This window comes from Hyperoodon ampullatus, assembly GCF_949752795.1.
Source record: "Hyperoodon ampullatus genome assembly, chromosome: 18".
Lineage (NCBI taxonomy): Eukaryota > Metazoa > Chordata > Mammalia > Artiodactyla > Ziphiidae > Hyperoodon > Hyperoodon ampullatus.
Genome location: NC_136931.1, coordinates 53,990,885 through 54,012,798, shown reverse-complemented (window position 1 = coordinate 54,012,798; position 21,914 = coordinate 53,990,885). Strand labels below are relative to the sequence as shown.

Sequence of the window (21,914 nt, the reverse complement as noted above, 5' to 3'; positions counted from 1 at the left end):
AACTGGTCACGTGGCTGTGGCTTCCTTCTCTTCCCTTCTCCACTGCCTGGTCCATATTCCCTTTGCCCTCAGCCAGCACCTCACCTGCTCATGGTGTTTTGTCTGTTGGGGTGGCCCAAAACTTTATTCCTTTTTTTTTTTTTTTGGCCTCACCAAGTGGCTTGTGGGATCTCAGTTCCCCGACCAGAGATTATTGAACCCGCGCCCTAGGCAGTGAAAGCGTGGAGTCCTAACCACTGGACCGTCAGGGAGTCCCCAAACCTTTATTCCTGAAGACTCTCAGCCATTAGCAGTTCTGCCTGAATTGGGTTTTGTAGTTTTCCGCTGACGTTAATTACACTAGGAAGAGGCATCCTGAGGGACCTGCTGTGTTCCAGATCTTCAGAAAAGGAGAAGGTGACGGAGCGGGGGTGGGGAGCTGAGCTTTAGTGCCCAGGTCAGGTGGAGGCTATGTCTCTGACTGTCGGGCGCCCCACACAGGCTGCGGACTGAACTACCACAAACGCTGCGCCTTCAGCATCCCCAACAACTGCAGCGGGGCCCGCAAGCGACGCTTGTCGTCCACGTCTCTGGCCAGTGGCCATTCGGTGCGCCTCGGCACCTCTGAGTCCCTGCTCAGCATGGCTGATGAACTGGTGAGCAGCTGGGGGAGTGGGGAGGGGTGGGGAGGGTTGGGGGTTGGGGGTTGATGAGGCCCAGGCTCAGGGACGACGTGCTGAGGTGTCCCTTTCCACCTTGCCATCTGATAGAGCCGTAGCACCACCGAGCTCATCCCTCGCCGCCCCCCGTCCTCGTCCTCCTCATCTTCTGCCTCATCCTACACCGGTCGCCCGATCGAGCTGGACAAGATGCTGCTGTCCAAGGTCAAGGTGCCACACACCTTCCTCATCCACAGCTACACGCGGCCCACCGTCTGCCAGGCTTGCAAGAAACTGCTCAAGGGCCTCTTTCGCCAGGGCCTGCAGTGCAAAGGTCAGCGGGGGCCCCCCACGTTGGGGGGTGGCGAGGGACAGAGTCAGAACAGCCCCCATCACACAGACACACTCAGAGGCTTAGGATCCCAGCTGGGCTTGTGGCAGGAAACAAAAGTCTCTGTTCTGATCCTTAGAAGCACAGGGCCTTGGAAAGGGAGTGCCCTGAATCCTGAAGTTCTAGAACCTTTGGAATTCTGGAATCCTAGAACCTCAGTCATTAGAAACTTGGAATCCTAGCACCTAAGAAATCTATATTCATATGATACTTAGCATGGAATTCTAAAACCGTAGAACTTGAGAATTCTTGAATCAGAGAACCTTAGAAACATAAGTTTCAAGAATTCTAGATCATAGGATTCAGCAAAAAGAATCATAGAACTTTAGACTCATAAATATTAGAACTATCAAATTATAGATTCTCAGAATGTTAGAACTTTAAAACCATAGGAATTGAGAAGAATAGAAACCTAGAAGCAAACATTTGAGTCTTAGAAGTCTAGAATCATATAGCCTTGGAACCATCAAATTCTGGAGTCCTAGAAATCTAAGATCCTGGAACTTTGAATGATCAAATCTGAAATACCAGAAGTCTAGATCCATAAAAAGGTTAGAGCCATCCAATTCTAGAATTCATCAGAACAGTCAAATTCTAGAATCTTAGATGTCTACAGCTAAAGAACCATAGAAACATTAAGTTCTAGATTCCTGGGTGTACAGAACCCAAGAACTTTGGAACTATCAGATTCTAGAGGCTTAGAAGTCTAGAATCATAGAACTGTAGAGTCACCGAATTCTAGAGTTTAGATACATAAAACCTTAAAACTTCAGACATCAAAGAATCTTAGCAGTCTAGAACTGTAGAACTGTAGAAGCATAGATGTGTAGAGTTCTAGAAACTTGGACATCAAACTCTGCAGTCTTAGAAATCTAGAATCATAAGGACCTTAGCAAAATAAGTTTTCATACAATTCCAGGATTTTTGATGTATAGCAGCCCAGAACCTTGGAGTCTTCAAACTTCTCACCCAAGCAGTGGTTCTCAACCAAGGACAGTTTTGCCCAAGGGGCATGTTTGGCAATGTCTGGAAACATTTTTGTTTGTCATATGGGGCTGGTGCTACTGGCATCAGGTGGGTAGAGATCAGGGATGCTGCTAAAAATCCTATGATGTTCAGAACAGCCCGCCACAACAAGGAATTTTCCAGCCCAAAATGTTCATAGTGCCAAAGGTTGAGAAACCCCGCCCTCAAAAGCCTGAAGTCTAGAATCATAGAATGTTACATGCGATTACACTCTATAATTGTAGAAATCTAGGGTGACGGATATTTACACTGTTAGAACTTTAGACCCTTAGAGTACTAGGGCTATTAAGCCACAGACACTTCATCTGGCCCTCCTCTATTTAATCAAGCCTCTCCATAGTTGAGGACTGTGGCTTAAAGGAGGGATGACCAGGGAAGGGTCATTTAGCTTTCCTGCCCCAAAAAGCAATAGCAAACTCTTTTTTTTTTTTTTTTTTTTTTTTGTGGTACGCGGGCCTCTCACTGTTGTGGCCTCTCCCGTTGCGGAGCACAGGCTCCGGATGCACAGGCTCAGCAGCCATGGCTCACGGGCCCAGCCGCTCCGCGGTATATGGGATCCTCCCAGACCGGGGCACGAACCCGTATCCCCTGCATCGGCAGGCGGACTCTCAACCACTGCGCCACCAGGGAGGCCCCCAAAAAGCAATAGCAAACTCTTTTGAGACTGGTGGCTAGGGGTCAAGGGTCAACCCTTAGAGGTGACCTCTCTTCCCCCTCCCACCCGACTCCATGTTCCCTGTCCTCCTACCAGATTGCAAGTTCAACTGTCACAAACGCTGCGCCACCCGAGTCCCTAATGACTGTTTGGGGGAGGCACTCATCAACGGAGGTAAGAGGCTGGAGGCTGAGCGGGAAAGGGCAGCAGGACTGGGTGGAGGCCCCTCTGATGCCCCTGTCCTCCCAGATGTGCCGATGGAGGAGGCCACTGATTTCAGCGAGGCTGACAAGAGCTCCCTCATGGATGAGTCAGATGACTCGGGTTTCGTCCCGGGCTCCCACTCAGAAAATGCTCTCCATGCCTGCGAGGAGGAGGAAGGCGAGGGAGGCAAGGCCCAGAGGTACCCAGGGCCCTCTCCAGTGAAGGCCGTTCTCCGTCCCTACAATGGGTTGACATCACCCCGTTCTTATAAATTTCCCGTGTTCCTGAGGCGAACTTTTTCAAGCATCCAAACTTTATTTTTTTAACCTAAACTTTTTTCCTTATTTACATTTTTAACAAGTTTTAATGGAAGCCTATTTTAACTTATATTGTTTTTCTTTTATTGGAACTGGTAATACAGTCACTCAAAATGTATATAGTCAACCCCTCCCACTTCCCTGCCTCTCAGCTGCCCAGCCCCTCTGCCCAGAGGATGCCAGTGGGATTAGGTTCTGGTGGGTCCTTCCAGAAACAGTCCATATGGCAAAGTGACAGTACAAAGAGTGAGTGAGAATATGGACTCTGGAACCAGACTGCTGTATGGCCTTAGGCAAGAGATTAACCTCTCTGGGCCTCAGTTTTCTCATCAGTAAAATGGGGATAAAGTAGTACCTACCGTATAGGGCTGTTGCGAGACTGAAATGAATTAATGTAAATCAAGTATGTAAAACAGTACCTGGTATACAGTAAGTGTTAGTTTAACTCTTATCCCAGAGCCCTAAATCTTAAAAAGGAAGGGAAAATATCCATTTCCTTTCAACCATTTTGGCCTTGGATTGATTTGTATGGCCTTAAACAAGTCCCTTCTCCTTTTGGTGCCTCAGTCTTCCCATCTGTAAAATGGGGAAAGGGAAATATCCCCAACGAACTGACAGGCAGTGGCTTTCTTCTGGCATGGAAGCTCTGAAAAATAATAATAACTTTTACTTAATTACACATTTAAAATTAGAAATGGAATTAATCTTCAGCTTCACTAGAATGTGAGTTCAAGTGCTCGAGGGCAAGGGTATTTATCCATCTCCCAAGTGCCTGGGACAAGGTCTGGCTTCCTCCATGGATGACTGTTTATCGAGGTGGCAGGAAAGCAGCAGGGCTAAAAGCACAGGGCACTGGAGGCTGAGAGATGGATCCCAGCTCCATCACTTAAACTGCTGGTCCTTTCTCTGCCTGCCTCGGTTTCCTCCTGGGAACTGAGGACGTGCCTTACAGAGTGTGCAAATTCTATTCGATCATGCAGGGAAAGTGCTTGTCAGGTTATAAGTGCTCAGAAAATGGAAAAGGAGTTCTCCCTAGTATTTGAATCTTGAATCTCTAAAGTGGGAAGGGTGAGAGATGATCCATTTGGAGGTATGAGAAGAAAATATTTGCATTTCCATTTCTCTATTTTTAATCTCATCCTTTGAACCTTTTCACTTTTTTTCATATGTTTTAGAAAAAAATTTTTTTAATTCAAGTATGGTTGATTTACAGTGTTGTGTTAGTTTCAAGTGTACAGCAAAGTGATTCAGTATATATATATATATACATATATATATATATATATAGAGAGAGAGAGAGAGAGAGAGAGAGCAATATATGTATTCTTTTTCAGATTCTTTTCCATCATAGGTTATTATAAGATACTGATAACTGCTATCAAAAATAAAATTAAAAAGGCAATGAGAGGGGATAGAAAATGGGGACATGCTATCTTACTTAGGGTCATTAAAGGAGCCCTCTGCGAGGAAATGTTGTAGCTTTAAAGAGATCTGAGGGAGGGGAGGGAGGGAGTGGTGTGGAAGATATCTGGGGGAAGAGGCCACCAAGCAGAGGGAACAGCAAGTGCAAAGGCCCTGAGGTAAAACCAAGGATGTTGCAAGAGTAGCAAGGAACCTGGGATGGCTGAAGCAGGGAGAGTGATGGGAAGAGGATGGGAAGTAAGGCCAGAGGGAGGACGGGTATTCAGGTCACAGTGGTCACCGAGAGTTTCTTACTAGTGCCACCCAGCCCTAGCCACCTGGAACCTCAGAATCCCTTTCTCCCAGGGTCTTTCCTGGGAGTGTTTAGTAACAGAATAATAGGCTATCAGAGTTGGACTTTGAAGGACTTGGGAGGGAGGGCTGTTGGGAGAGACAGCCTGTTTCACAGATGAGGAAACCGAGTCTCAGAGAGGCAAAGAGAAGTGGCCAAGGCCTCTCAAGTCCAGGCCTAGTGCAGGGATCAAGACGTTGTTGGTTCTGAAGTTGGGCAAGTCACTTAATTTCTCTCAGCCTTCATTTCCTCACTGTCATAATAGCACGTGCACAGATGAGAGAAATGAGGCACAGAGAGGTTGAGTCACTTGCCCAATGTCACACAGCTGGCTCCACAATCAATGGGCTCAGTACTAATTAGCACTTGTTGGAGGCCCACTGTGTGTCAAGTACTGTGCTAAACTCCTAAGAAAGCCTTCACTTCTCACAGCAACCCCTTTGGGTGGAGAAACTGAGGCACGAAGTGGTTAGGTAATTTGCCAGGCAGCCTGGCTTCGGAACGCAGCCTCTTAATGTGGGCCTCTCAAGAGTCCCCTTCCTCATTATGGGAAATCTGGAAACCACAAAGGGAAAAAGTGTGGCCAAAAAACCCCCTGGCTGCCCAGAGATGCACCCCCCCACACACCCCACACCCCCACACACACCCCCGGCCCCGAACAGGCCCCTACCACCACCCGCCGCGGCCCCAGGCACTACTGCTATTTTCTGCTTGTAACCTCTCACCCCTTCCTCTCCCCACCCTCAGCTCCCTGGGGTACATCCCCCTAATGAGGGTGGTGCAGTCAGTGAGACACACAACACGGAAATCCAGCACGACGCTACGAGAGGGTTGGGTGGTTCACTACAGCAACAAGGACACGCTGGTGAGTGGGTGGGGCGGGGTCAGGTGGGTGGGGCTAGAGTTGGGGAGAGCGGGGGGGGGGGGGGGTTGAGGGGGCGGAGCCGGTTGGGGTTTGGAGTGGGCGGGGTCATGCTGAAGGCTGAGGTAGAATTAGAGGAGTGGCTATAGGGATGAAGGGGGAGGGACAGGATTTAGGGGAGGGGCGGGACTAAGGCAAGGTCGGGGCGGGGCGGAGCTAGAATTAGGGGCGGGGTTGGCTGGGATTAGAGTCAGAGCCCTAGCAGCATGTGGGGCAGACAACCTCAGTCTCTCAAGCACCTCTCCCAACAGAGGAAGCGGCACTATTGGCGCCTGGATTGCAAGTGCATCACGCTCTTCCAGAACAACACGACCAACAGATACTACAAGGTGGGCCTTCTGGCTCCCAGATCCCCCAGACCTCTCCTCTTTGTCCACTATCTTCTCCCCTCCTCTCCCAGTTGCTTCAGGCAAATACCTGCAAATCACACTTTCTGCCCACCCCTGCTTGCCCGCTTCCATCCCATCAGCAAGTGTCGCCCACCTGGACGCCCTTCCCCGTGTTTGAGCTCAGCTCCATCACTTTCCAGCTAGGGGATCCAGGCAAGTTACCTCACCTCTCTGCACCCCACGTGTCTGTCTCACCTGTAAAAGGCCTCAAAGAATAGTCCTCGCCTCAGGGCTGATGCCAGAATTCAAAGAGATAATCTACGTGGAGCAATTAGTTTAGGGCCAGGCGTATGTTAAGCTCCGTTAAACTCCCAGTAACTATAAGTGTGTTATCATTATAACTTTATAATTAATTTATTGAATTCTTTCCTTGTACTCATTCATCACCGCCTCCCATGCCAGCGCTGCATTCCAGCCAGGCTCCTCCCCGGTCCTTCTGCTGCCCTTGTCCTGTCTTCTCCCACGCAGCAGCCAGAGGAGTCCATTAAAACCATCACAAGCTTCCAATGGCTCCCGCTCCCCTTGGAATAAAACCCAGACACCTCGCTGTTTACCTGCTCTGGAGCATCTTCCTTACCCTTCCCATGGCTGCTTCCTTCTTACCCTTCCCGTCTTCCTCAAGCCACGCTATCTAAAAGAACATCCCCACCACCACATCTCTGTCTCCTGGTTTTATTGGCTACTTAAGTCTGTCTCTCTTTCTCACTCTTTCCTTCTTTTCTTCCTCCCTTCCTTTGTCTTTCAGCACTTTTCAAAGCACACTCTTTTTCCTCCCCATAGACACTGCAACCTCTCTCCTCCCACGGCCCCCTCTGCCTCCTTCCTGGTCTCCTATGTTAGTCCCATCCTCTCCCATCCACCCTCCACACACAGCCAGAGAGAACTGTTCCCCACCTTGCACTAAACCCTTCTGTGGCTCCCCAAGGCCCTGGAGACAAAGCTCAGGCTCCTCCCTGTGGCCCATGAGGCCCTTTAGGCCTGGCCCTAGCCTGATTTCATTTATTTATTTATTTATTTATTTATTTATTTATATCCTTTATTAATTCATCAAACATGGCGTGCCTATTGTGTGCCAGGCACCATCCATGTAATGGGGATATGGCATGTTCCTTGAACACAAGCCTTTTCTACCTCAGGGCCTTTGCACATGCTCCACCCACTCCTCCACCAGCTGGCCTCTTCTTACCTTTCCGATCTCTGCTTCAATGTAACTTCCACCAGGAGGCCTTTCCTGGCCCCTCCATGCAAACCAGCCCCTTCTGCAATGACACTGGGTCTGTGTGCTCGTCTGAGTAAGTGGAGAGCCCCAGAGTCAGCCTGGAGCCCTCACGGGTGCTGGCTCTGTGTCCTGCCAGGAAATTCCACTGTCTGAAATCCTTGCCGTGGAGCCTGCCCAGAACTTCAGCCTTGTGCCACCAGGCACCAACCCACACTGCTTCGAGATTGTCACTGCCAACACCACCTACTTTGTGGGCGAAACCCCTGGCGGAGCCCCAGGGGGGCCCAGCGGGCAGGGGGCCGAGACTGCCCGGGGCTGGGAAACAGCCATCCGCCAGGCTCTGATGCCTGTCATCCTCCAGGATGCACCCAGTGCCCCAGGCCATGCGCCCCACAGTAAGTCCCCCACCCTGGGTCCCTGGGAGGATGGGTCTTGGAGGGCTTGGGTGGGATCCTGGAGAAGGGAAGAGCCAGGGAATGTCAGAGTGGAGAATATGGCTTCTGGACTCAGCAGGCCTGGGTCTAAATCATTAAGCCCTAGACCTAACGTACAGTCTTGGGCATGTTACTTTCCCTTTCTGAGTCTTTTCCCAGGGGTGCCAACTCCTCCAAACTGTGAGTTCAGACTTTTTAATTCATGCTCCTTTGTGCCTGGCCTGTGCTGGATAATGCTGGGGGCACCGCTATGACCAAGACAGCCCAGGACCTGCCTTCCTGGAGCTCATAGTCCAGTAAGGAAGACAGACCTGTTCCCAGACAGTGATGACTCAGAGTGGGCAGGGCTGGGATAGGGGAGCCAGAGGGCTGTGGGAGCTCAGAGGGGGTGACTAACCCAGCCTGGGTGTCCCGGAGGGCTTCCTGAAGGAGGCAACATCTGAGCTAAGACCTGGAAGTTGAAGAGGGGTGAAATGAAGGGAAAGGAAGTGGGAAATCCTTTCACACAGAGGCAAAGGATGATCAGGGAGTCCCAGGTTCCTGCCTTATGGAGCTCATAGTCCAGGGTGAGTAACAGACATTCATCAGATCATCCTGTATGAAAGACAAGTGGGACGTAGAACATGTGCTAAAGGAATCTGACATGACCCCAGGAGTAACATTTGAGCTGAGACTGAGAGATGAGGAGGATTTAACTAAGTCCACAATGAGGGAAAGAGCATTCCTGGCAGAGGAAACAGCAAATGCAAAGGCCCAGAGATAGGAGAGACCTTGCTGTATCGGAGGCCCAGCAAGGAGGCCAGCGTGTCGGGAACACACACAACAGGAAGGGAGGGGATGAAGTCAAAGAGGCAGAGGGACCAAACTCTGCTTGTCAGGCCATTTAAGGGCCTTGGCCTTCCTCCTCAGGGCACTGGGGGGCCATGGCAGGGTTTTGAGCAGGGGAAGGATGGAGTCAGGTTTGTGCTTCAGCAAAATGCCTCTGGCTTCCTTATGGAGGGCAAATAGGAGAGGGCGGAACGGGGCAGGGAGACCAGGGAGGAGGCTGAGGGGCGAGGGCCGGATGTTCCTCAGGGAGGGGACAGATGTTCAAATGGCAGAAGGATCAAGACTTTGGAAATGTCTGACCTTGGTTGGATTAGTCGCGGGGCAAATGCAGGGGAAGATGCCGGAGTCAGTTTGGAGTTTCCCACTGAGCCTCAGTTTCCTCCTCTGTAAAATGGGATCATCACTTGGTGCTGAGATCACAGAGTGAAATGCTCCATGAACTCATTCATGGCATCACTTTTTGAGCTCCTGTCTCATTTCCTCCTCTCACTGGCCCTAGGAGAGAGGTCTTTTTATTGTTTCCATTCTTCCAGAGGAGGAAACTGAGGTTCTTAGTGGACAAGTCAGTCAGTAGCCTGACTACTGGCTCCAGAGAGTGGAGTTATGGGTGAACGTGATCTTGAGCGTGGGGTCCCCTCACCTCCGCCTCCTCCTCTCCCCAGGACAAGCTTCTCTGAGCATCTCTGTGTCTAACAGCCAGATCCAAGAGAATGTGGTGAGACCCTGCCCACATCCCACAGCCCCAAGGATGTGTTCCCCTCCCTCTCCCAAACAGCCTCCCAGTTCTCCCACCCTCCTAGTCTCCTTGACCTCCCCATCTCCATTTGCACCCCTGACCCTCCCTGTCCCCACCCTGCAGGACATTGCCACTGTCTACCAAATCTTCCCGGATGAGGTGCTGGGCTCGGGCCAGTTTGGAGTGGTCTATGGCGGTAAGGATGCTTCAAGAGCTGACCCAGAAAGGGGTCTTGAGCACAGACCTTCCCTTTGATTGCCTGCATGCTCACCACTTTTTCTAGTTGATTAGAAAGCTAGATCCCGGGGACAGATGGTTGCAGGCTCGTCTTTTCTCACTGGGAAAGGCCAATGACTTTCTTCCATTATTAATAGGGAAGGTAAATTCTACGCTGATTGGCCACAGAGCTAGATGCTAGATTCTGATTGGTTATAAATCTAGTTTCCCATGTTATAGATTCCCCTCCTCAGAGCTCTGTCTTTACTTTCCACCTTTATTCCCAGGGCCCCCCACCCCTCGCATCTCTCCTGGGGACCCCTCAGAGCCCCCATGATGGCCTTTCATCCACCTCTGCCCAACTCCGGCTGTGTCTCTCCGGTGGGGGCTTCCTCTTGCCAGGACTGGAAGGTCCTGCTCCCCTCATCCCCCATCTCCCCTACCCCCTGCCCAGGAAAGCACCGGAAGACAGGCCGGGACGTGGCAGTAAAGGTCATCGACAAACTGCGTTTCCCCACCAAGCAGGAGAGCCAACTCCGGAACGAAGTGGCCATTCTGCAGGTGACCCCTGAGCTCTGTGGTCCAGCTCTGCCCCCCTCCCCACCCAGGAAGGGCCTTCCCTTCCCACTTCCTCCTTTGCCCCCTTCCCACTTCCACCAGGCTGGGGATAGTCAGGGAAGGCTTCCTAGCGGAGGCACCATGCATGTTGAGACTGAAGGGGTAGAGAAGGTATTCTGAGCAGAGGGACCAACCCGTGCAAAGGTCCAGAGGTGAGAGGGAACACGAAGTCTTCTAGGAACTTGAAGGAGTTCAAGGTTACTAGATGGTTTATGTGAAGAAAGGTGGTGGGTGGTGAGGCTAGCGGGGAGGCTGGGGGTCACACCCTATGGGCTTTCTCCTGAGGGTGCTGGGGAGCCATGGAAGGATTTTGAGCAAGGAAGGGACAGGGTCAGATGTGAACTTTTGAAAGATCCCTCTGGCTGCTATTGGAGGGTAGGGGGAAAAGGTGTGGGGCTGGAACCTGGACGCCAGGGAGGAGGCTGGGTGGGGACCTGAGTGGGAGAGATGGGGTTCAGCTAGGCAGGGGCTGGGGAAGGGAAGGAGGGCAGGGATTTAAAAGATACAGATGCACAAAGCTCCTTCCCATTTCTCCACGCTCCCCTTCTCTTGTTCCCACAACCCTGGACCTTCACCAGAATTTCATGACGTAAAGATCCTTCTGGACACTTGGTGGCGCTGGAGGGGCGGTTCTGTCTGGGGCTGTGGAAGCCCTTTCCCCTCCCCCAGTGACACCCCCAGGGAAGGAACAGCCGACCCTCCGGGGATATCTGTCTTGTTTGTCGTCTGCCTGCTCCTATGGCTTGCCCTCTGGGGTCTCAAGTTTGCGGGTGACCTGGGTTCTGACCCCCGCCCCGCCCCCCACCCCACCCACCCCAGAGTCTGCGGCACCCGGGGATTGTCAACCTGGAGTGTATGTTCGAGACCCCGGAGAAGGTATTTGTGGTGATGGAGAAGCTGCACGGGGACATGCTGGAGATGATCCTCTCCAGCGAGAAGGGCCGGCTGCCTGAGCGCCTCACCAAGTTCCTCATCACCCAGGTGCGCCTGCCCCGCCCACTGCCCCGTCCAAAGCCAGCCTCCCCGCCCCGGCTCCCCACCTGCCCTGCAAGACGCACATGTGCCGTGTGCCCCTGAAGGGCAGGCAGACCTTGGGTGGGAGTCATAATAGCGAGTAATAGAAAATGTAATAATAGAGTAATAATAACAATCATAGAAAAAGTATTAGAGTGATAATTTTTAAATTATAATAGATTATAATAGAACAGTTAATAGAATAATAATAATAGAGTAATAACAATAGAAACATAATAGGATAATAAGTAGAAAATAATAGAGTAGTAATAATTATATTATAGAAAAGTAATAAATGATTATTATTTTATATTTTTTATTACTTTATATAATGAGTCAGGTTCACTGGGCCTGACTTTATTCATGACGAAAAAAGGAAGGGGAGAGAGGCCTTTCTCTGAAGAGCTCATTCATTCATTCATTTATTAAATGGTTCAACAAACACTGCCTGAACCCCTGTGCCTGGCCATACTGGGCAGTGTGAGGACACAGCGGCGACCAAAATAGCCCCAGCCCTGGACAGTGATCACCCAGAGTGGGCAGGGCTGGGACGGGGGATGCTGATAATGAAGATGATAAGTAATGTGGTCACTAAACTTTACTGAGCACTTACTCTATGCCAGGCACTGTTTTAGTTCATTTAATCTTCATAGCAACCTATGTGGTAGTGGTTATTATTACTCCCATTTTACTGAGGCTCAGGGACTTTATAAGTAACTTGCCCAGGGTCACACAGCTGGTGGGATTTAAACCTAGGAGCTGTGCTTTTACTGAGTAAAGTCAAACTAATTTGTGTTATTTGTGTGTGTGTGCACGTGCACAAGCGCATGCATTTTAATTGATTTCACATATATAATGCTACGTTGTTCTGCTTCTTACTTTCTTTACTTTAACAGTGCTTCTGGAAGACTGTTCTATTTCAGTGTGTAGTTAGCAGAACTGCCTCTTTTTCTTAATTGTGCCCCATGACGGATAGCACCAAATTCCCCAGTTGCTGAGCATGTAGTTGGTTTCACTATTCCACTACTGCAAACAACATCCTGTGAACATTTGTCTACAAACATCGACAGGTTCTGGTGGCAGAATTTCAATAGAATACATTTCGAAGAGTAGACTCCTGAGCCCAGGGAAATGTGCTTTAAATTTTTTAAAAAGATGTTGCCTGGTTATTCTCTAAAACCTCTTTCTTTTTTTAAAAATAAATTTATTTATTTTTGGCTATGTTGGGTCTTCATTGCTGCGCGCAGGCTTCTCACTGCGGTAGCTTCTCTTGCTGCGGAGCTCTGGCTCTAGGCGCACGGGCTTCAGTAGTTGTGGCGCATGGGCTTGGTTGAACCGTGGCATGTAGGATCTTCCTGGACCAGGGATCGAACCCATGTCCCCTGCATTGGCAGGCACATTCTTAACCACTGTGCCACCAGGGAAGTCCTCTAGAACCTTCTTCAATCTTTGTTCTCACCAACAAAGTTTGAGGGTGTCTATTTTCTCATTCCTTACTAACTCTGGATAATATAACCACCAGGCTTTTTGTTTGTTTGTTTGCCATGCTGCATGGCTTGCAGGATCTCAGTTCCCCAACCAGGGATTGAACCCAGGCCACAGAAGTAAAAACACCGAGTCCTAACCACTGGACAGCCAGGGAATTCCCAATATAATCACCAGTCTTTTTTTTTTTTTTAATGTTATTTATTTATTTTTGGCTGCATTGGGTCTTCATTGCCACGGGTGGGCTTTCTCTAGTTGTGGCGAGTGGGGGCTACTCTTCCTGGCGGTATGTGGGCTTATCATTGCAGTGGCTTCTCTTGTTGCTGAGCACGGGCTCTAGGTACACAGGCATCAGTTGTTGTGGCACGTGAGCTCAGTAGTTTTGGCTTGTGGGCTCTAGAGTGCAGGCCCAGTAGTTGTGGTGCACTGGCTTAGTTGCTCTGCGGCATGTGGGATCTTCCTGGACCAGGGCTTGAACCCATGTCCCTTGCATTGGCAGGCAGACTCATAACCACTGTGCCACCAGGGAAGCCCAATCACCAGTTTTAAAGGTGGAAAAATAATTCTACATGTGGCTTCATTTGCTGGTTTAAAAATTATGGGTGAAGTTGAGCATATTTTCACATGTTTATTGGCCTGTGCTTTATGTACTCTTTGCCCATTTTTCAATTGGATTATTCTTATTGAATTGTAAGAGCTCTTTGTATATGAAGGACCCTGAATCTTTGCTGCTTGTGTTGTACCCATCTCTAATCCCAGTATTTCTTTTCCTCTTTATTTTGTTCATGGTGTTTACTTTCACTTTCTGGGTTTCACAGCCTTCCTAGAAAGATCTTCCCACCTGGCTGGTTCCACACCTGATTCTGGGACATGTTCTCTGTTGGTTGCAAAGTCCCCTGTGCTGGCTTCCTTTCTCCAGGCCCAGCACCCTTGCTTTCCCAAGCTGTGTGCCTTTGTCAGGCTGACTTGCAGGGTGGGGATAGAAACCCACTGAGGCAGGCTCATCCAGACTTCAGCTGGGGAGAGGAAACTGCCTGCCTTCAGCAACTGAGGCAGTTTCTCTTTCTGGTCTTTCATCTCTTCCTCTCTTTTTGCCTGTGCTCTTCTCTTTCTCTTTCCCTTTGCAGATTTCTGCTTTTTGCCTCTTGCCTGCCCCACCCCAAGTCCTGTGCTAAGCCCTATACCTCATGAACTTATAGGCTTCACAACCACCTTTGAGGTAGGTATTACTATAATCCACATCTTACAGATGAGGAAACTGAGGTGGAGGGAGGTTCCTAGGTCTTGCCCAGGGTCACACAGCTACAAGGTCACATTGCTAGGTAGCAATCTGGTCAAGGTTTGAACCTGGGTTTGTCTAGCTTCCAATCTGTCCTTTTTGTTCACCACATTTACTAGGGGTTGGAAAAATCAAAAAACTGAAGATCTGTAGAAGAGGATGTCCATACACATCTTTGGATCTCAGTCTCCCTGTCTGTAGAATGAGGAGCTTGGACCTCAGCAGTAGCTTTCAAATAGCATTTCCATACTCGAAAATCATCCAACAAAAACAATGAGAAAGTACAAATACTTCAGTTCTAAGATATAGATTACAACTTGATGCTTATATCACTCTGTACTTCCGGTGTATTTGGCATTTTGTTTGGGTTACCTAGAATCAAGGAAAACCATGGCTCCCATAGATTAGTGGTAACAGATGGTAACGGTTTTTTTTTTTTTTTAAGTCAGCTCACCTTGCCATCGTAGAATACTCTTGAATTAATAGATACAGCAGGAAAAGTTTTATTTGAAACACTCACAGGAATATGTCTGCTAACAGACCACCACAAGAATAATAAGTAAAAACAGCAAAATAATAATAGCTCACATGGAGTGCTTACTCTGTGCCAGACACTGCCCTAAGCACTCTATATGCCTCAACTCACTTAAAGCTCACAGCAACCGATGAGGATGGGTACTGCTATTACCCCCATTTTACAGGTGAGAAAACTGAGACCCAGAGAGGTTAAGAGACTTGCCCTAGGCAACAGGCTAGTAAGTGTGGAGCCGGGTTTGCTACCTTAGTAGGCTGGCCCGACAATCCCCCCACCTTTTAAAGGTGTTACGTTTAATTTATAACATGTCATATTGGTATTGTTTGTATTGTTTCCACTTTTTTAATGGCTGAAAAATATTTTTTTAAAAATGGAATCACACAATAGTACCTCCTTGAAAGCCACTGCTTTATTCATAGCACTTTTTCATCATGATCCACATGCCAAAGTGTCTCAGGAGCTTCCCAAATCTCTGCTCCAGTTCAGCCTTCCTAGAATTATATGTCCAACTCCTATCTATCTCTGACGGAAATGGTTCTGGGGTTCTGAAATTCTTCGTTGGTGCTCCAGTGCCTCCCCTAGTGCTGGGGGGCATCTTTAGGCGTACAGAGTGGGGCATGGATGGGGTTTGGAGGGCTGGCTGCTGAGGGCAGAATCTTGGGGCAGGGACCTTTCTAACTTTCTTACTGGCTCCATTGCCTCCCCTCAGATCCTGGTGGCTTTGAGACACCTTCACTTCAAGAATATCGTCCACTGTGACTTGAAACCGGAAAATGTGTTGCTGGCGTCAGCCGACCCATTTCCTCAGGTCAGACATGTCTCCTCCTGATTTGGGGAAGTCCATCCAATACTGGTGGTGGGTGGGGATTGTATTAATCAAGATAATTAATCAGACACAGAGACCCAAGATAATGGCCTAAATGAGATAGAGGCTTGTTTCTCACTTGTGTAGGGTCCAGCATAAGCATTTTGAGGGTGAAAAAGCAGTTCCATGGTGTTGGGACCACAGCTCCTGCTGTCTCGTTCTGGCCTCTCTATGGTGTTGCCTGGTCTTCATGGTCCATGATGTGCTGCTGCCGCGCCCCCAATTGTAAAAAGATAATGGGGGTGGGAGGAAGGGAGGAAAGAAACGGGGTAGAAGAAATGGATACACCCCTTACCTTCCCTAAGGCACTAGTTTGAAGTTGCATGGGGCACTTCTCACATCCCATTGACTGGAACTTTATCACGTGGTCATGGCTGGCTGCAAAGGGAACTGGGAAATGTAGTTTTCATTCTGGGTGACCATGTGGCTCATTAAAAATTCAGGATTTTTATTAAGGGGAGAAGCAGAGAACAGATATCAGAGGGGGGCCACTGGTAATTTCTTCTGTGGGTCTCTTAGGAAAACAGTTTTGATGAGCCTCTGACTAGTCGATGAGAACCCCCTTGGGGCAGAACCAGATTAAGCAAGAGTGATGATTATAACAGCTACAGTTGATTGTGTGTCTACTGTGTTTAAGGGCCTTTACTTACAGGTTCTCATTTAGCCCTTCCAGATCCCTGTGAAGTTTTTGCTTTATTATCTATGTTTTGTGATTATTTCATTTCATTTTAAAAGTTCATTTTGGTCACCAACTAAAAATTACTGTGTGCCTACTTTGTGCCAGGCTCCATGCTGGGGCATTAGGAACTGTGGTAAGTAGAGACATCCCCATCTCTATGCCCACTGGTTTACAGCGGTGGGGGGGGGGTGATTTTGCCCCCCGGGGGACATTTGACAATGTTGGAGACATTTTTGGTTGTCACGGCTGTTTGGGGGGGCAGTTACTACTGGCATCTAAACACCCTACAGTGCACAGGACAGCCCCATAACAAAGGATTATCTTTCCCTAATGTCAATAGTGCGGTGAATGAGAAACTCTAACTTCGAGCAGTAATATCCACTAGAAACATAATGTGAACCATATGTGTAATTTTACATTTTCTAGTAGCCACATTTTAAACAGTGAAAAGAAACTGGTGAAATTAACTTTAATAATTATTCTAGTATATCTAAATATGACAATTTCAACATGCAATCAGCATAAACATTATTGAGTTTTTTTAAATTAAAGAAATATATTTATTTATTGGTTTGTTTGGCTGCGCCGGATCTTAGTTGCGACATGCGGTATCTTTAGTTGCAGCATGAGAACTCTCAGCTGCAGCATGTGGGATCTAGTTCCCTGACCAGGGATCGAACCTACGCCCCCTGCACTGGGTGCATAGAGTCTTAGCCACTGGACCACCAGGAAAGTCCCAGCATAAACATTATTAATGAAATATTCTTTCTTTTCATACTGTCTTCCAAACCCGGTGTGTATTTTACACTTACAGCACATCTCAATTCAGATATTAAATTTCTATCAGAAATACTCGGTTTTGTACTTAGATTTCATAAAATTAACTGTTGGGAAAGTAAATTGACACACCCAAGCTGTTCCAAGCATATTTAAAAGTTTTCCAATAACAAAATCTAGAATCTCTTTTTATTTTTATTTTATTTTTTATTTTATTTTTTATTTTTGACCATACCACACGGCACGTGGGATCTTAGTTCCCCAGCCAGGGATCAGACCCATGCCCCCTGCAGTGGAAGTGTGGATTCTTAACCACTGGACTGCCAGGGAAGTCCCTAGGATCCCTTTTAAAATATAAATTAGGGCTTCCCTGGTGGCGCAGTGGTTGAGAGTCCGCCTGCCGATGCAGGGGACACGGGTTCGTGCCCCGGTCCGGGAAGATCCCACATGCCGCGGAGCGGCTGGGCCCGTGAGCCATGGCCGCTGAGCCTAAGCGTCCGGAGCCTGTGCTCCGCAACGGGAGAGGCCACAACAGTGAGAGGCCCGCGTACTGCAAAAATAAATAAATAAATAAATAAATAAATAAAATATAAATTAATTAAGATTAAATAGAAAGTAGTTCCTCAGTTGCACTTGCCACATTCAAGTGCTCAGCAGCCACATGTGGCCAGTGGCCACCATATTGGACAGCAAAGATCATAGAGGGAAAAGCAAATGTTGATGAAATTGTCACAAAAATGTAATTATATCTGTGATGAGTTCCATGACACCGTTCTATGAGCTCACATAACTATGTAGCCCAGTGGACAGTCAGAGAAAACCTTTCTGAAGAAGGAGTAGTTTTTTGGGGGGACAAGTGTTCTAGGCAGCTGGAACAGCCTGTGCAAAGGTCCTGTGGTAGAAAGATCTGTACTTTGGTTTTTTTAACAGCTTTATTGAGATATAATGCATATACTATACAATTCACCGATTTAAAGTATACAATTCAGTGGCTTTTAATGTATTCAGAGTTGTGCAACCATCACCACGATCAATTTTGGAATATTTTCACCACCACAAAAGAAACCTCATACCTCTTAGCCAACATCCTCCAGTCCCATCATCCCCCCAACCCACAACCACTAATCTGCTTTCCATGGATTTGTCTGTTCTGAGCATTGTATACAAATGGAATTAAATATATGGAATATACAATAATATAATATGTGGTCTTTGTGACTGGCTTCTTTCACTTAGTTAATGTTTTCAAGGTTCGTTTATGTTGTAGCATGTGTCAGTACTTCACTTCCTTTTATGGCCATATAATATTCCATTGTAAGGTAGAAAAGTGTGGATCTTGGAAAAGATTGTAAGGTCTGTCAAAAGAGCAAAGGATCTTAGGAAAGGGTGGCATGGCTGTCACATTGAGATTTGGGTCAGGGGTTGGGGTGTGGCTGTTTTTGAAGGCAACAGAGGCTCAGGGCAATAGTCAGCCAGAGAAGGGTTTTGTGTAGGGGAGGGACAGTATGTGAATAGAGGTAGCAGCTGCCCGTGGACTGGTAAGCAGCAGACAGGACCTTGAACCCAGATACTGCTGGCTCTAAAGCCTGTCCCTGACCCTAGACTGCCCCCAACAAGGGCAAGGTAAGTTCTCACCTGTTACCGTCTGGATACCATCGTCAGCGATTTACATGTTCGGTCCCATTTAATCCCCAGGGAAGCCTGAGCGGCAGCTGCTGTTAACATTCCCAATCCAGAAGACAAAACCCGGGCTGGGAGAAGTTATGTCCCTCCGCTGAGATCACCGAGGGTCGCTCTATGCCTGCCGCTGCTCCTAACACTTTCCATATATTTCAATTCATACACCCTACCCTTTAAGTAGGAACTGTTAGCATCTCCACTGTGCAAAAGAGGAAGCAGAGGCACGAGCAGGTTGAGACCTGCTCGATGTGACAGAGGTCTAGTGGCAGGGAGCCTTTATGGACCCCTCACTGCATGCCGGGCATTTATTGTCCTGTGAGCTTGAGATGGATGAACTCATGGAATCCTCACGGCAGCCCTCTGATACAGGCGTTGGTACGCTCCCCCTCGTCCTCCTCCTCCTCGTACAGATGAGGAAACTGAGGCACAGAGAGAGGAAGTCACTTGCCCAGGGTCACCCAGATAGTGAACAGAGGAACCTGGATTCGAACCAGCATTCGAGTTTGTCTGGAAACCGTGGTGGGGTACACTTGCAGAGGGGCGGGGAGCGCGACCTCCACACACCCTCAGACCCTCTATTCTTCGCCTCCGCAGGTGAAGCTGTGTGACTTCGGCTTCGCTCGCATCATCGGCGAGAAGTCGTTCCGGCGCTCGGTGGTGGGCACGCCGGCCTACCTGGCGCCCGAGGTGCTGCTCAACCAGGGCTACAACCGCTCGCTGGACATGTGGTCAGTGGGCGTGATCATGTACGTCAGCCTCAGTGGCACGTTTCCTTTCAATGAAGATGAGGACATCAAAGACCAGATTCAGAACGCTGCCTTCATGTACCCAGCCTGCCCTTGGAGCTGCATCTCAGCAGGAGGTGTGGGACCCACCTGACCCCTGGGCTGAGGAGAGGGGCGAGGCCGCCTGGTGGGGGCATGGTGGGAAGAATGGGCGGGGCCGCAGGAGGGTTGGGCCCTAAGAAAGAGCCTGGTGTCATGAGGGTGGAGCCTAGTGATGGGGCAAGGGCATGGGGAGGGCCGTCTTTTAAACAGGGAGGCACCAGGACCTGGGACGTTGGGGTAGGGACTCAAGAGGGTGTGTGGGACCAGGGTCCCTAGACTCAGGCCTAGACTAGGTCATGTGATTTGGAAAGGAAGTGCCCTAGCAGCGCTAAGACAGACACTTGCTGCCTTGGGGGCTAAGACTTGGCTTGTCTAGGGTGGGACCGGGAGAGGGACTAGACCTGAGAAAGCCAAAGGGCTGGGGTGGCCAAGAGAAGGAACAGATCCTCCCAAGGCACTGGCTGGGGCCTGGAGTCTTTGGGGTTATGACCCCAAAAGGGTTAGTCCTGCAGAAGCGGTGGGACCATGGGGTAGGGTTGAGGAACACGGGCTTGGCTAATTTGCTGGGTATTGGGTCTGTGACTGGGATGGAGATGGGCCTGGGGCCATGGGGTTGGATCCAGTGATGGAGGGAGCTGTTTTAGGGGCATGGCTAGAGGAGGGGCGGGGCCATGGAGGGTTTCTGAAGCTGTCCAGGAGAAGGACTGACCGGCCCTGAGACCAAAGTCACACCTGGAACCTGGGAGCAGGTGGAGGTCAGAGAAGCATGTGGTGGCAGGGGTTGGGGGCCAGGAAGCAGGCAGATCTTGGGATCTCTGCATATAGGGGCTGTGGCGTTGTGACCTGGTAGTGTGATGCGCCTTGCCGACTTCAAGATGGGCCTGGGAAAATTAAGTCCTGAGGCCGTGGCTTTGGGGCAAAGCCAAGTATGAGGGTGAGCCAAGGGCAGGGCTAAGATACTGGGGTGCATCAAGAAGCCTTAAATAAGTTAGAACAAGGGGCAGGTCCTGAAGCCGGAAGCTCAGGAAGACAGGAAGTATGGGAGGGAGGTTAGTTAGGAGGGACGGCCCCTCACCCCGCAGGGCTTGAGCTGTCTCTCTCCTTGCGGTGCAGCCATCGACCTCATCAACAACCTGCTGCAGGTGAAGATGCGCAAGCGCTACAGCGTGGACAAGTCTCTCAGCCACCCCTGGTTACAGGTGATGCAGGGGCGGGGCTGAGAGCGAAGTGGGAGGGGCTGGCCCATTGGCTGGGTTAGAGGAAGGGGTGGAGCCATATCTCTTACTGGCTGCTAAGGTAATGAAGGAGGTAGGTACATTTTTCATGGACGTGGAACGTGGCTGAGCCTCCCATTGGCTGGGCTGTAGAAGGGGGTGGAGCTAATTGGCTGGGTAGGTCGTGAAGGGTGTGCCTTCACCTTCCCTCGTACCCGGCTTCTCACTGGCAGGGCAGATCTTATGGGGGCGAAGCTCTGGCCGCTATTGCCTGCCCTTGGTGCAGCACCCAAACTAACCCCTGTTCTCCCCCGCGCAGGAGTACCAGACGTGGCTGGACCTCCGAGAGCTGGAGGGGAAGATGGGCGAACGGTACATCACGCACGAGAGTGACGATGCGCGCTGGGAGCAGTTCGTGGCAGAGCACCCACTGCCCGGGCCGGGGCTGCCAGGCGGCGGGGAGCTCGGCGGGGGCCTCCCAGCCCGGGACCCCGAGATGCAGGGGCTGGCCGAGCGCATCAGTGTCCTCTGAGGCCTCGTGCTCCCGCCCTGGCTGCCTCGGGATGCTCTCCTCCTGTCTTCGGAGAGGGGCCCTCCACGCCTGCCCAGCGATGAACTGTTCTAGGGGAAGCAGCTTCCAGCCCAAACTGGACACGCCCCGGGGGAGGGGCATGGCGGGGCTGGGGGCAGGTGGCGGGGTTATTTACAAAGCTAGTTCCCCAACAATTAAAACGGACTCATCCCTGGGCCAATGGCCTTGATCTTTGGCTACACCGCACTCTCCTATCGTTAGTTTATGGTTCACCCAGATGGAGTTCACCTGGAAAGAAGATGGGATGGAGGAGGGATGGGGGAGGAGCACTGAAGGGAGAGGAGTTCGGGAAGGAGAACTAACTGGGGTAAAAAATATACAGAGGGGGCTTCCCTGGTGGCGCAATGGCTGAGAATCCGCCTGCCAATGCAGGGGTCAGGTGGTTCAAGCCCTGGTCCGAGAAGATCCCACAGGCTGCGGAGCAACTAAGCCCGTGCACCACAACCACTGAGCCTGTGCTCTAGAGCCGGCGCGAGCCACAACTACTGAGCCCACGTGCTACAACTACTGAAGCCCGTGCACCTAGAGCCCATGATCCGCAACAAGAGAAGCCACCGCAATGAGAAGCCCGCGCACCGCAGCGAAGAGTAGCCCCGGCTTGCCGCAACTAGAGAAAGCCCG

The 21,914-nt window shown here is 49.9% G+C and overlaps 1 protein-coding gene across 1 annotated transcript in view; it reads left to right on the top strand.

Annotated features, from left to right (window-relative positions):
* Positions 1-21,472, top strand: part of PRKD2 (protein kinase D2) — a gene marked incomplete at its 5' end in the record, with an annotated part of 28,606 nt that extends 7,134 nt beyond the window's left edge. Inside the window, 15 exons of the mRNA XM_079723289.1 lie at positions 481-635; positions 750-972; positions 2,807-2,884; positions 2,960-3,113; positions 5,732-5,849; positions 6,158-6,235; positions 7,651-7,909; positions 9,439-9,491; positions 9,636-9,708; positions 10,183-10,289; positions 11,166-11,327; positions 15,369-15,467; positions 19,255-19,522; positions 20,601-20,686; positions 21,021-21,472. Of these exons, the coding sequence (XP_079579415.1) occupies positions 481-635; positions 750-972; positions 2,807-2,884; positions 2,960-3,113; positions 5,732-5,849; positions 6,158-6,235; positions 7,651-7,909; positions 9,439-9,491; positions 9,636-9,708; positions 10,183-10,289; positions 11,166-11,327; positions 15,369-15,467; positions 19,255-19,522; positions 20,601-20,686; positions 21,021-21,233 (2,126 nt within the window). The 3' untranslated portion in view covers positions 21,234-21,472. The remainder of the gene's footprint in view (positions 1-480; positions 636-749; positions 973-2,806; positions 2,885-2,959; positions 3,114-5,731; positions 5,850-6,157; positions 6,236-7,650; positions 7,910-9,438; positions 9,492-9,635; positions 9,709-10,182; positions 10,290-11,165; positions 11,328-15,368; positions 15,468-19,254; positions 19,523-20,600; positions 20,687-21,020) is intronic.
* Positions 21,473-21,914: the final 442 nt, after the last annotated feature.